General features: G+C 42.0%; 1 protein-coding gene across 17 annotated transcripts in view; it reads right to left on the bottom strand.

Moving 5' to 3' along the window:
• Positions 1–14,559, bottom strand: part of HEATR4 (HEAT repeat containing 4) — an 84,174-nt gene that overhangs the window by 15,231 nt on the left and 54,384 nt on the right. For all 17 annotated transcript variants that reach the window (XM_070416984.1, XM_070417004.1, XM_070417010.1 and 14 more), the window contains 10 exons: positions 14,398–14,541; positions 11,407–11,586; positions 8,830–8,990; positions 7,861–7,965; positions 5,050–5,168; positions 4,193–4,373; positions 3,573–3,642; positions 2,493–2,682; positions 1,757–1,835; positions 563–722 (listed from right to left, as the gene is read on the bottom strand). In XM_070416984.1, coding sequence (XP_070273085.1) covers positions 563–722; positions 1,757–1,835; positions 2,493–2,682; positions 3,573–3,642; positions 4,193–4,373; positions 5,050–5,168; positions 7,861–7,965; positions 8,830–8,990; positions 11,407–11,586; positions 14,398–14,541 — 1,389 coding nt within the window. The remainder of the gene's footprint in view (positions 1–562; positions 723–1,756; positions 1,836–2,492; positions 2,683–3,572; positions 3,643–4,192; positions 4,374–5,049; positions 5,169–7,860; positions 7,966–8,829; positions 8,991–11,406; positions 11,587–14,397; positions 14,542–14,559) is intronic.

Below are 14,559 nucleotides of genomic sequence, written 5' to 3'. Positions count from 1 at the left end.
CTTTCTTTTTTTTTCTCCTTATTGGTTTATTTTTATTTTTAGATTCATTAGTTGACAGATATGTATTTGTTGCCATTTCCCCCCCCCCCCCCCCAACTTTCAAATCAGTTCAAATAGAGCTCCCTCATTCATTTTTTTAAAGGGATAAAACAGTAAATAAAAGCAAGGTGGGGAGGTGTAGGAGGAGGAAAAAAATAACAGAAGGACGCAGAAAAAGCCCAATAAGGAAAGGAGGTAGTAGCCTTTCCTGGCTCTCATCCTACAGGACTCATAATTAAGTCACAAAACATCCAGATCCTGCCCAGCCAGAGTGGCTCAGTGGTTGAATGTGGTCGACCTGTGAACCAAGAGGTCACAGTTCGATTCAGGGCACATACTTGGCTTGCAGGCTCCTTCCCCAGTAGGGGATGTGCAGGGGGCAGCCAATCAATGATTCTCATCATTGATGTTTCTACTTCTCTTCTCCCTCTCTGAAGTGAATAAAAATAACTTTAAAAAAAAAAAAAAAACCACAAAAACATCCAGATCCTAAAAGCATAGGACTCACCCCTGGAAAACCTACCTTGAAAAGTTTCTTGAAGAAAAGTACAGAGTTTCTTTGGTTTTTGTCCCTCTTTGGGTTGCAAGTAAATATGTTTTGCTTCCCCCTTTACTTTTTTTATGGCTTTCTCTATCTTGAATATTTTCTGCGTCAGCAAGTCCTTTTGGTTTAGTGTTTGAATCTAGATCAAAACAAATAATATTGGGAAAAAACAACCACTAGGCTACAAATCATCAAAAAGCATTAGTGAAGTAACTTACTGCTCATGCTTGTTAGTATTAGGTGGTACATAAATACCAGAGAGCATTGTTCTCTTGTGATATTGGTAGGACATTTTTACATTTGTTAATGAAAAATTAACTTTAGCTTTTTGGGCATGATGAAAGCAATCTGCTACGAAATGTCTGCTTGGTGTGAGGTTGGTTTTGTGAATTATATCTGAAGAAAGAATCTTTTACATTTTTAAAGTCCTTTTCACTCTATTTCTTCCACTCCTCTAACAGCTTTGAAAAATTAGAACCACCTATTCAGCTAGTGTTCTTTTGGTGACAGAGCCCAGATCAGAAAAGTTCAGAAGGAAAAAGAAAATGTAGGAGGCCAGCTCTAGTCCCTCATTCCTTCATTATACCTATGGGGGGGGAGGGGCGGGGGGGAAGAACTTTGGTTTAGGAGATGGTGAGGAGAAAATAGGAAACTATTTTATAAACAACAACAAACCCTGATTTTGAGAACTACTTAATAGAACTAATAGGATTTTGGTTTTGTCTTTTTACTAAGAGGATTTTATAATCCTATTTTGCACAGATGTTTTGTGTCTTCAAATGATGTGGTATCTGCCCTAACTGGTTTTGCTCAGTGGATAGAGCGTCAGCCTGCGGACAAAAGGTCCCAGGTTCGATTCCGGTCAAGGGCATGTACCTTGGTTGTGGGCACATCCCCAGTAGGAGGTGTGCAGGAGACAGCTGATCGATGTTTCTCTCTCATCGATGTTTCTAACTCTCTATCCCTCTCCCTTCCTCTCTGTAAAAAACCAATAAAATATATTTTTTAAAAAACTTATATAAAAAAAATGATGTGGTATCTGTCTAGGATTGTAGAAAGTACTTCCGTGATCGGGGGAAATGGTGTGTACACATGCTTTAGGGGCAAAAAGGGTTTGAAGAATTCTTGCAAGCCCTGAATTTTCCCTTGAAAACACAGCTTGTATTTGTCTACCTTGTTCTTGACCTCCTGAAGCATTTCCTGGTTTCCTTCACGTTCTATCTTGAGTATCTTCATTGCCTGGTGAATTTCCCTGAAAAATAAGAAGACTTCTTAGATTGTTTCTATCCTTTAAAAAAGCATGGGGTTGGAAAATACAGGACTTGGAATCAGTCAAGAATCCTAAATTCCAATCCTAACTATGCACTTTTGCTGTGCCTTATCCTCAAGTGGTATGATGTTTAACTCTTAAGGATGTTACTTAGTTTTTGAGATGATATATTTGAAGGTACTAATAAACACCATTTATTGAATGTCTTTATGACAGGTAGTGAACATTAATCACCACAAATCCATAAAATGGACTATCGTCTGCATTTGATATGTGAAGAGAAAAAAAGGGGCTCTGAGAGTTTAATTAATTTACTTGGACTCACATAGCATGAGTTGGTATTTAAACCTAGACTTTTTTACTTTAAAGCCTGTTGTCACAGTAGGCACTTTTGATACATGTTAATTGAATAAATTAATAACTTAAAACACCTGGGATAGAGAATAGGTGCGTGAACTATATGAGCTTGACTTTCAATCTAATGTAAATTCGTTTTCCTGTTACCCATTTTGGTAAGTAGGTGAATGGCACAGGTGAGCACATGCTTTTACAGCCATTAGGCAGCCACAAGGCTGTATTCTGTTAACAAGGACGGGCAGTACCCGGGGTAGGGGAAGGAACCAGAGGTTTAGTGCTTACTTTAGAACAGCATCATGTTTTTCTAGGAGCAGCACGTCTAGGAAGGTGTTCCTGACCTGGTCCCCTTGAAGGTTGAGGGCTAGGATGCTACGGCAAGCTTCTAGACGTACACCTGGTGACGCTTCATAGTGTATAGCCCAGAGCAGGAGGTCTGTCAGCGGGGGACTCACTTGGCCAATCTGTCCCAAAGCTGCGGAGATCAGAGGGCAGTGTCTTCCACTGTCACTTAAGACTAATCTGGCTATATCCTAACATCCAGAAATGGTTTTATTAATGTGTAGGCAGCCACTAAGTATTTGTTTTGTTTATTTCTTCTCTTTTGGATGATAATCACCATTAGAATTTCGGAGATGAGTTTGAGTAGAACATTATCGCCAAAGGATTTCTAGGAGAGGTGTTCTATCCCAGCCTTGCCCCTTAGGATATGAGAATACCTATCGTAAGTAGGTAAATGTAGGGATGAGATATGTGACTCATAACTCAGAAAACTAGCCTAGTCAAGGCAGAGTGATGCTATGGCAAGCTTTAGTCGAATACCTGGTGACACTTCATGGAGTCTAGCCCATAACAGGTCTGTCAGCTGGGCCAATCGGTGAAGAAAGGGGGAACAATAACTTCACAGGTTTACCTAGGGCCGATTCTGCTAGGGACCTGCCAAAGACTCAAGCAACGTAGAAGATCCTTAAAAATAAACTAGGAAATGTTGAGGGCAGGGTTTTAGGTCTGTAGCAGTCTTGAATGTGGTCTCACTTGTAGAGAGTCCTATAGTTGAAATCTCCAGAGAAAGCAAGTGTATCCAACAGTGTTTTCCAAGTGGATTCCTACTTGGAACTAATTAAATTGTCAGGGACTGTCACCCCCTTTGCCTTAACAAGTTTGACATTGACCTAGACTCAGGATCCTTAACTAAAAATTTAAAAGCAAAAAATAATCGAATTTCTCAGGCAAGGAACTTCTGAGCAAGTGTGATCATCTCCCCTACACTTCACCCCTTAGTAGAGAAATTCTGGGGGTCATTTGTACTAGCTTATGGAAAAGATATTTGAGGTTGAGAAGCTGGGGCCATTTTCTCTGTCATACCTCGAAGGGCAAAGGCCTTGATTTTCCAGTAAGGATCTTTCTGTATCAGATTCCGGAGGCATTCAAAAACCTGGGATAAGAAAGAAAGAAAACACCTGGGATGGATAAAAGGCAATGTTGAGTGGAGAAGACCAGAGCAAAAATGAACGAGAGGAAGGGACCCCTCTTGTCTGAAAAATGACATATCCTAGTGACAAATGAGCTGGAGTCTGAAGTATTACCCTGCACGCATAATATATTAGCTGAATTATCTCATATCTGTCCATTGTTTTTCTCAGCTCACAGATCTATATGGTGATACAGGCTTCTTTTGAATACCTCCATCAGGTTTTCCCCTAATAATGTGGAATTACAACTTCACTCACTGGAGTTGATCTTAAAGCCCATAAATAAGGTGAGAAGAAGATTCAAGGATGTGCTCTAGAGTAAAGTCTGGGCTGGCTGGGAGCTAAATGTGGTCCCAACTGATAGATGTGGCCCGTATATCCCCTTACCTTCCTGGTTCTGATCTCTCATTCTGTGTCCCCACAGAATGGTGAGTGTACTATGCACAAGGGAAGCTCAGGGTAATGCTCTCTTCGGGTTATCAGGTAAGATGGGATCCTGTTTCCTTGACTCACCATTGTATTACGGATCTGCAGGGCACCTGCTGCTAAACAGGCTGCTCGCCGAACTGCCATGAAGTCATCAGAGAAGCAGTTTAGGAAGCTTGGGAAAAGCTTGGCGGTCATGAGCTTGAGCCCACTAATCAGAGACAGGGCTTCCACACGCTCTTGGGAATTTCCTAGACTCAGCTTGATTCTGTAAAGTACAGGTGCTTTTATTTCCCCTCTTCAAACTTTTGATGCTCCTTCCCCCCAATGCCCTCAGGATAAAATCCAACCTCTGTAGGCTCTCCATTATCCATTTCCACCCTTTCCTAGTCAGCCTTATCCCCTATTAGGTTAAGTTTCACTGGGTAGAGACTCGGCTGTCTTATTTACTTGAATCCCTATTACCTAATTATGTCGAATGACTAAATAAAAGACACTTTTAAACATGCACCTCTTGCTTGCTACAGTTCTCTTTGCTGCCTTCACCTGTGCCAGGCTCATTTCTACATTTGGCTCCCAAATGTCTTTCCTTCTCTTTGCCTGTGTAGTCTTAGCTGTCCTCCATGAAACTTGACCTTATTAGATATTTGTGTATCTTGCCTGTATAATCAGAATCATGTCATACTTTTGAACTCTTAATCATCCAAAATAGTGACTAACACCTAGTAGGCACTCAATGATTCTTTCCTTAGCCACATTGTTAGTATCTGTAAGGACTGTTAACCTTTTGTTTTATCTAAAAAAAAATAATAATCCTGCAGTGGCACCTAGTACAATGCTGAGCATACAGAGCAGCTCCCCAAAGGCTGGCTGGCTAAATCCCAGGGCCTCTGAACATTTTTTAAGAATAGAAAAGTTTCTTTCTTCATGTTGCCTCAGTTTACCTGATTGTATCATGCAGCTCTTTCCCAAGATTCATTTGCCCCAGAGTTTCGGCAGCTGCTTGTCTTACTTCCTTATTCCAGTCTCTCCACATCAGCTGGATCAACTTATGTTTCATATCCTATGAGTAGGTGTAATAATTAGCTACCATTTATTGAATATCAGTTTTGTACTTGACACTGTGCTCAGAGATTTTACCCATCACTTAATCCTCTCAAACAATCCAATAAAGCAGATAGAACCATTTACAGATGACAGAATGCAGGTTTAGATGTACTTGCCCAATGTTAACAAGTTGAGTGCTGGAGCCAGGACTCAGACCCAGGTCTGTTTTCTAAGCTCATGTTTCAAACTACTATACTATGGCCTTGGCCTATTTGACTCAGTAATTATGTGACCTATATATCCCCTCACCTTCCTGGGTCTGATCTCTCATTCTGTGTCCCCACAGAATGGTGAGTGTACTGTGCACAACAAGGGAAGCTCAGGGTAATGCTCTCTTCGGGTTGATCAGGTAAGATGGGATCCGAAGGGTTGTGGGTTCGATTCCGGTCAAGGACACATACCTTTTTTTTTTTTTTTTTTTTTTTTTTTTTTTTTTTATTTTTTTGTTTTGTTTCTATTTTGTTTTTTTTGTTTTTTTTTTATTTTCCTCTTAAAGTATTACAAAGGGTATTACATAAGTATCCTTTCCCCCCCCCCCCGCCCTTGACAAACCACTACCCTCCCTTACCCCCCAGTGTCTTATGTCCATTAGTTATGCTTATATGCATGCATACAAGAAGGACACATACCTTGGTTGCAGGCTTAATCCCCAGCCCCATGTGCAGGAGGAAACCAGTTGATGTCTCTCTCACATCAATGTTTCCCTCTCTGTCTCTCCTGCTCCCTTCCACTTTCTCTAAAAATCAATGGAAAAATATCCTCGGGTGAGGATTAACAAACAAACAAAATAACCTATACTATGTTGGGGCAATGTAATCTGTACTTGAGAAGACTTAAGATTTGAAAGTGATGCATTAATAGGGTGACCAATTCATCGCAATTTGCCTGATACTTTGCTGGTTTTAGCACTAAAACTGCTATGTCCTGACTTAGACAAACCAGAACAGTTGATACTTCTCCCAGAGGGGAAGGGACAAAGATTATTACAGTTGTTGATTTTGTCTGAGCTATTCTCCCTGCTAGAAACATCTCCGTTTTTCACCCCTACCTGGTACCTGATGTTTTCCTACTCTGCTTTTCTGATTTAGTTCAAAAGTCATCTCCTCAGTGAACTCTCCTCTGTAAGCATAGGGAAAACCCCCATACTATCTTAAAACTGTTTCTGTTACAGCTATTTATAACCAACTGAAGACATTATCTTTGCATCCCCAGTGCTAACATGTAACAGGGGTCCTCAAACTGCGGCCCGCCGAAAACATTTGTTTTTTTACTTCAAAATAAGATATGTGCAGTGTGCATAGGAATTTGTTCATAGTTTTTTTTTTAAACTATAGTCCGGCCCTCCAACGGTCTGAGGGACAGTGAACTGGCCCCCTGTTTAAAAAGTTTGAGGACCCCTGATGTAGGATGTGGTCAGAAACTGCTTGCTTACTGAATGGGTGAACTGAGGGACATACTACCTTTCTTTCTTTCTTTCTTTCTTTCTTCCTTTCTTTTTTTTTTTTTTTAACATATTTTATTGATTTTTTACAGAGAGGAAGGGAGAAGGATAGAGAGTTAGAAACATCGATGAGAGCAAAACATCGATCAGCTGCCTCCTGCACATCTCCTACTGGGTATGTGCCCGCAACCAAGGTACATGCCCTTCCAGTCCGCAGGTCGACGCTCCATCCATTGAGCCAAACCGGTCAGGGCCATACTACCTTTCTTAATTCCAGCAATCCGATGTAACGTTCTCATCTTTACCCTGTCCCCTGCTTGCTCTGCATGTCTTTTTACTTTTAGTCCTGAGTGATAGCTGCTAAGGGGATGAATGTGCAGATGAATTGGATGTTAAAATGATATTGTTTTTTTTTTTTTTTTTAAATATATTTTATTGATTTTTTACAGAGAGGAAGGGAGAGGGATAGAGAGCTGGAAACATCAATGAGAGAGAAACATCGATCAGCTGCCTTCTGCACGCTCCCCACTGGGGATGTGCCCACAACCAAGGTACATGCCCTTGACCGGAATCGAACCCGGGACCCTTCAGTCCGCAGGCAGACGCTCTATCCACTGAGCCAAACCGGTTAGGGCAAAATGATATTGTTAAAATGCAGATTATGATTGAGTTCACCTGAGGTGAGATTTTGCATTTCTAACAGCTCCCAGGTGACGCCTGTGCTTCCTGTCAACAGGGTACTATAGCAGTTGAGACAGAATTAATTCAGACTAAAACATCTTCAGGTGATCATACTGAGTGGCCAGATTTTTGCTTTGCACACCAAAATGCGAGGTTTGGTGATTGAGCATTGACCTATGAAGCAGAAGGTTATGGTTTGATTCCCAGTCAGGGCACATGCCTGGGTTGCAGGCTCGATCCCCAGTGTGGGGCATGCAGGAGGGAGCCAATCAATGAGTCTCTCTCTCTCTTCCTTTCTCTCTCAAATCAATAAAAGTATATATATTTTAAAAAGAACCAATGAATGTATAAATAAGTGGAACAATAAATGGCTCTCTCTTTCTGCCTACCTTCCTCTCTCTAAAATCAATAATAAGTAAATAGGACAGAGATCTGTTTGGTAAGAATGGGATACTAGATAGCAGCAAAAGGTGGAAGGCTCTCTAGCATCGACTTTATCCTGGAAACACAGAAAGAGAAGACTTACCAAACAGACATTTCCACTGACCCGTGAAAGAGCCCGGCAGGCCACAACCCGATCCTTCCACTGATGGCTGTTCAGCTCCACAGCAAGCATGGTGTGTATCAGGGTCTGAGGAAATGAAAGACTTGGATGGGTGTTCATGATCATCTTTACAGGTACTAGAACCTTGAAGAACTTCCATCCTAACATGGCACCCAGTATAATATCACAGACATGTGAGATACTCATCCCTAGCAAGGAATAGGTTATAAAATGTGGAGTGCTCTTCCAACCTTTTTCATCTCATGGCACACGTAAACTAGTTACTAAAATTCTGCAGCACACCAAAAATATATTTTTTGCCGATCTGACAAAAAAAAAGTAGGTATAATTTTGATTCATTCACACTGGCCTATTGTTGTGTTGGCTATTGTCCTTTTTTTCATTTGACAAGCTAAACTGTCCAGGCCGGGTGGCTCAGGCAATTGGAGCGTCATCGTAAACACCAAAAGGTTGCAGGTTCAAGTTTGATTCCCGGTTGGAGCATATACAGGAGCAGCTGATCAATGTTTCCTCCAACCAACTGAGCTACCAGGCCTGGGCATTCCTCTTCTTGACTTTAACTACCTTTACTTCTAAAATGATTTTTATGTGCCTCAATCTTTGTGTTTCATGTTTCTGCTGAAAGTAAACAGAATTCTAGGTCTGTGTGGTTTCAAGGGTAAATTTGTGGCAAAATTCTACATGTTACAACTCTTCCGGCATACACAGAAACCATCTGCAGTCTACTTTTCTCCTCTAGTCTAAGCTAACTGTTGTCACTTTTCCTTGTATACACCTCTCCACCCCAGTTCAACCACTCCAAGTCTAGTTTTACCTATGCTTGAGATCATCTTACCCAACCACACCTGCATTTTCGATTCTTTACATGCACTGAGACCCAACTGTTCCCAAAACTTGGTTTCTTTTTCTGACCCTGTAATGCACACATACCATCTTTCTACTGAGATGGCTCAGGAGCAGGCAAGCCTGGTGCTCAGTGTCCTCATTCTTCTTGTAAAACAGCTGATGGAGGATCCTCTTAATCACAGGGTAAATGTCCACACCGTCCAGAGCCAAGCACTGAGCTGCAGCCCAGCTGTCCACGCTATTACCTGCCACGGTGGGGTGAATAGAGTCCAGGTAGGTGACCTGTTTACCCCGCAGAGAGAACAGCCTTTGGGCTGGTATCCAAGGCTGTTACCTGCCTCATACCTCACTTCCCTGTGCCCCTCTCAGTCTAGAAATCCAATTCCATATTTAACCATATTTAAGTGGATTATATATAAGGTTTTAAATATAGACTGAAAAATCTTAATCTCAAAAGTGAAATCTTCCCCAGCTGCAATGAATTGCATCAAGTTCCTAAGGTATTGCCTCCTCTACCACTCCCACTTTTCTACAGATGAAGGTTTCTGTTATGTAGTATAGAGGGGGGAGCAGGATCTCTTCCCTTGGGTTTGCACCACACTGGGTACTTCTTAGGACTCATCCCTATCTCCTATCTCTTGAGGTTCTTACTCCCCACACCGGGAAAAAGAGCACATAAGAGGATACAGGGTTCTCCAATCTCTGATATCCTCACAGATTTCACATATTCTTCTAGATCTAGCCTGTACTTGGCCTTCACTAATTTGACCACAATTCTAGCTGAACGCTTCTTACTGGTCCCAGCTGTATCTACTTCAGGTGAGTGAGTGTTCATGTCTTCTCTTTCCCTGTAGGCATTGTCTGTCCTTATATTTGAAGTTAGTCAAGGTTTTTTTTTAATGTAAGGGTGGGAGTAACACTCCTTCCAGCTCCCTACATCCAGGGCAGAAAGTGAAAGACCTGAATACTTGTTTCCGCCCTCTTTTGGAATAAAAATATTTCCCAATGACTTCTATGTTTCCAAGATTTAAATATCCCAATGTGTAAATTAACATGTACTCAATTCTTATCCAATCCCCACCCTAATTACATTTTTATTTTTCTTGTTAAAAAGATTGGTTCAGCCCTAACCGATTTGGCTCAATGGCTAGAGCAGTGGTTCTCAACCTTGGCTGCACATTAGAATCACCTGGAAATCTTTTTAAAATCCTGATTTCTGGGCCTCATCCTCCAGAAATTCTGTTTCTTTGTTACTAGTGTTGTGGCTTCACCCCATAACAAAGAAACAGAATTTCCGGAGGATGAGGCCCGGAAATCAGGATTTTAAAAAGATTCCCAGGTGATTCTAATGTGCAGCCAAGGTTGAGAACCACTGGGCTAGAGCATCGGCCTGCGGACTGAAGTGTCCCAGGTTTGATTCCAGTCAAGGGCATGTACCTTGGTTGCAGGCACATTCCTAGTAGGAGGTGTGCAGGAGGCAGCTGATCCATGTTTCTCTCTCATCGATGTTTCTAACTCTCTATCCCTCTCCCTTCTTCTCTGTAAAAAATCAATAAAATATATTTTAAAAATAAATAAATAAAAAGTTTTTAAAAAAAGATTGGTTCATTGGCTATGCTTACATTTTCTATGGGAAGAGGGAAGATTTCTGCTTTGGACCGCACCCTTTAGAGAGAATTAAGTGTGATCATAGAATTTATCTTCTGTGGCTTGTTGATTATAAAGAATAAAATATACATACGTGTGTGTGTGTGTGTGTGTGTGTGGTGGGGGAGTTAAATCTTAACAGATTCTTGTTAGGTAACAGCAATGAGGCACTTCTGGCCTGGCTGAGAGATACAGTTTTTCCTCCCCTTAGAGATTGGGAAGTCTGGAGTGGAGGCTTTCTTAAAACAAATGAAACAAGTTGTTGAGCTTCTATATGCAGGAGGACAAACCAGTCTGTCAGTTGTCTTTTCCCAATTTCCCAAAGAACAAGCACATCTCTGAGCAGTTAGGCACCTTGGGCATATCACTTGACCTTTTTGCTGTATTGCTACTCCAACAATGCATGTGGACAATGCCTATAAGTTAATGTGCACAAATGGAAGCATGATGTGTTCAAGTGGTGATTTTTAATTTTCAGGAAGTATTCTTAAATATTGTTACATCATATTTTCAATTTAAACAAAATCCAGGTGTGTGAAAGGGCATGGTTTCTGGTCAAACACATCTATGAAACACCACTAGGTGGCAGTGTACCTATTTTGTCAAAGTACCTAGGAAAAACTACTTTTTCTATGTTCTAAGATGAACTGAAATCCAATACAATAGACATCACAGACATGACAATGGAAAGGAACAGATGGAGAAGCTAATGGTAAGAATATCTCCTCTTGCCCTGACCGGTGTGGCTCAGTGGATAGAGCGTTGGCCTGCAGACTGAAAGGTCCCAGGTTCGATTCTGGTCAAGGGCATGTACCTTGGTTGCAGGCACATCTCCAGTAGGAGGTGTGCAGAAGGCAGCTGATCGATGTTTCTCTCTCATCGATTTTTCTAACTCTCTATCCCTCTCCCTTCCTCTCTGTAAAAAATCAATAAAGTATATATTTATATATATATAAAAAGATATCTCCTCTTTACCCCATATTCCCAGGTCAGAAGAAATGGAGAGTTCCTCACCTTTCAAAAGGGCAGTATGCATGATGTCCCGGGCAAGGGGATTTTGTGACTGTATGGCATATTGGCATATTGCTGCTGCCATCTGCACATTGAAATTCTGGTCACCAAGAGCAGCCTCCAGAGGCGGGAGTAGAACCTCTGGCAAGTCCTGGATTGATGGGGCTTCCACAGTCTTCTCGTCTGTGATCAAAAGAGAGCTGAAGAAGGGAGTGCTGGCCCCTTTGCTTTTCTCTGAAACACAGCTTCCTTCCCATAGCCGCATACCAGTCGCAGGTGCTTACTTCTATGGGCCCCTACAATGGGCAGGATTTTATGACCCACTTCTGTGCTGGGTATGCCAGCTCCATGTTTCCAGCTAGGCTATGGTGACTTTCACCATTAGTTTTAGTGATAAAAATCAACCTATTTACCCTATATGTTTTTGTATTTTTACATTACATTTTGTACTTTTATATTATTTTTAAAATATATTTCTTTATTGATTTCAGAGAGGAAGGAAGAGGAAGAGAGAGATAGAAACATCAATGATGAGAGAGAATCATTGATCACTGCCTCCTGCACACCCTCCACTGGGGATCGAGCCCACAACCCAGGCATATGCCTTTGACTGGAATCAAACCTGGGACCCTCCAGTCTGCAGGCCGACACTTTATCCACTGAGCCAAACTGGCTAGGGCTATTATATTTAATAATAGCAATTATATTTAGGTAGTGCTTTGCCATCTATATAGTGTTTTCATACTCATTCATTCTTCCAACCTTTATTGAAGTAGACAAGGCAGGTATTAATGCAGAGCTCACCTGAAATATGTGTATGTTTAACAAACAGGCCAACACTGTTATAAGCCACTCAGTACCAGTCTTCCGAAGGATATAGGATGGGAGCACAGTTTGCCAACAGGGTGGCCTCAGGCACTCCTTTTGGCCAGAGTTCCTGAGGTGGTTTGTATAGCACTCCACAGATCCCTCTGGGGACACCTCAGGACTATGGAAAACACTTTGAGGACAAGTCTTATGTTTCACTGGAGTTAGGATCTCTTATCACAACTCCACAGATATCATCTTAGGTCCCTAAAGGGAATGCTGTTATATAAGTCACAGCATTCATGGAAACCCGAAGGAAGGTGCCCCTTTACATATTTACATTTCATTTATAGTTCTTCCCACTCCAAATGTAACTAATCAGTCAGGGTTCATTTTTATCAGAAACAGTGTTGCCTATAAAGATAGTTCCTGTCTTTATCAGGTTAGCAGAGTAACAGGTATGCATTTAATTAAAGCTCAAATTCTCAAGTAGAAGGGGAAGGATTTTCTTAACCTTTTGTCCACAACTATCCTCACTTTATAGATAAGGAATTTGAAACTCAGAAGTTAACTGACTTCCAAGAAGCTGGACCTGTGACTAAGGACTTCTAATCTATCCTTTGTACTACTGCTGCAATCCACTATGCCATGTGTTAAGAATTACCTAGATGGAAATATATATTTCAGGGGAATAGAAGCAATTGATTATCTCAAGAAATAATGAGTAGATCATTTTCTTTGGGAAGGTGTGGGGAGGAAACAAAACAAAATCTAGACACCGAGGACACATGAAAGGGATCACGTGAAAGGCATAGTTCTGGCGGAAGATAAAGATGTTTGTATGTATGTGGAAGATTTGGGGATAAGATTATGATATATGTTGCTGTTTATTGAAGGTTTTTTCTATGTGCCAGGCACTGAAAATATATCATCCCATTTAATACCCAAGGAAATAAGCAATTATAATAAAAAATGTATATGTGTGGACACATGTCTAGCAGGGACACCAAACCAAGTCTGGGTGGTGGGGCAGGGAAGACTCCTCAGAGGAGGTGACGTCTTAGCTGAAAACTGAAGGGAAAATATAGAAATTAATCATATGAAGAGAGGAAGAGTTTTCCAGCACAGGAAGCAACAAATTTGAAAACTTGAAGGAAAAATGCCCATATCTGGAACTCAATAGACAGGATATAAGTGAAATGAAACTTTAAAAAACCTGGCAGTTTTGTAGAGCCAAATAGTCCCTGCCCTGAGAGAGTTCCTTGCCTGCTAGCGATGGCAGAAAAGTAAACAATTATGATAGAGTGATAAATATTAGGACTGGAATAATATTAGGATGCTACCTGCAGCAGAGAAGAAAAAGTGTCAGCCCAGGCTTCACATAAAAGGTGGCATCTGAGAGGGTGCTTGAGGAATCAGGGTCCATTGGTTTTATGTCCTTTCAATGGCATTTATAGTTTCCACTAAAGGCTCCGTGCACAAAATTTGTGCACTGGGTGTGTGTGTCCCTCAGCCCAGCCTGCACCCTCTCCAATCTGGGACATCCCTCTCACAATCCAGGACTGCTAGCTCCCAACTGCTCACCTGCCTGCCTGCCTGATTGCCCCTAACCGCTTCTGCCTGCCAGCCTAATCACCCCCTAATCACTCCCCTGCCAGCCTGATCGATGCCTAACTGCTCCCCTGCTGGCCTGATTGCCCCCAGCTGTCCTTCCCCTGCCAGCCTGGTCACCCCTAACTGCCCTCCCCTGCCGGCCTGGTCGCCCCTAACTGCCCTCCCCTGCCAGCCTGATTGCCCCCCACTGCCCTCCCCTGCCGGCCATCTTGTGATGGCCATCTTGTGGCGGCTATTTTGACAACATGGGGTGGCCATCTTGTGCAAGGGTGTGACAGTCAATTTGCATACCACCTCTTTATTCTATAGGATCATTGGGTCCTGTGTCTTGTTAAACCTGTTTTTGCTAACTGAAAGAAAACTGAAGAGGATTTTTGCATTTAAAAAATGTCATTACCATACTAATGACTTCCATGAACACGAAGTGGCACATTTGAGCTTTCAGAAAGTGGGAGATAATGCTTTGTTTCACGCCACTTTGGCTTACAAAGGGTTTCATAGGAGCATTCTACTTTTGGATAGCAGGGGAAACCTGTAGTTAGTATGCTCAAGCAGTCCAGTTCTGGCTCTCACCTGAGTCCCCATGCCTGATGGCAATCCGGGGCCGTTCCAAAGCGGCGGTGGCACACGTGATGATGGCTTGGATCCGAATATCATCATGCATGTCCACCAAGCCCCGCAGCAAACCCTCTATTGTCTTATGGCGCCACTCGATGACTGACGCAGGGAGCAAAG

This window comes from Myotis yumanensis, unplaced genomic scaffold, assembly GCF_028538775.1.
Source record: "Myotis yumanensis isolate MYYU_CA2020_CCGP unplaced genomic scaffold, mMyoYum1.0.hap1 SCAF_1, whole genome shotgun sequence".
Classification (NCBI taxonomy): domain Eukaryota; kingdom Metazoa; phylum Chordata; class Mammalia; order Chiroptera; family Vespertilionidae; genus Myotis; species Myotis yumanensis.
This window is presented reverse-complemented; position numbering and strand designations above follow the sequence as displayed.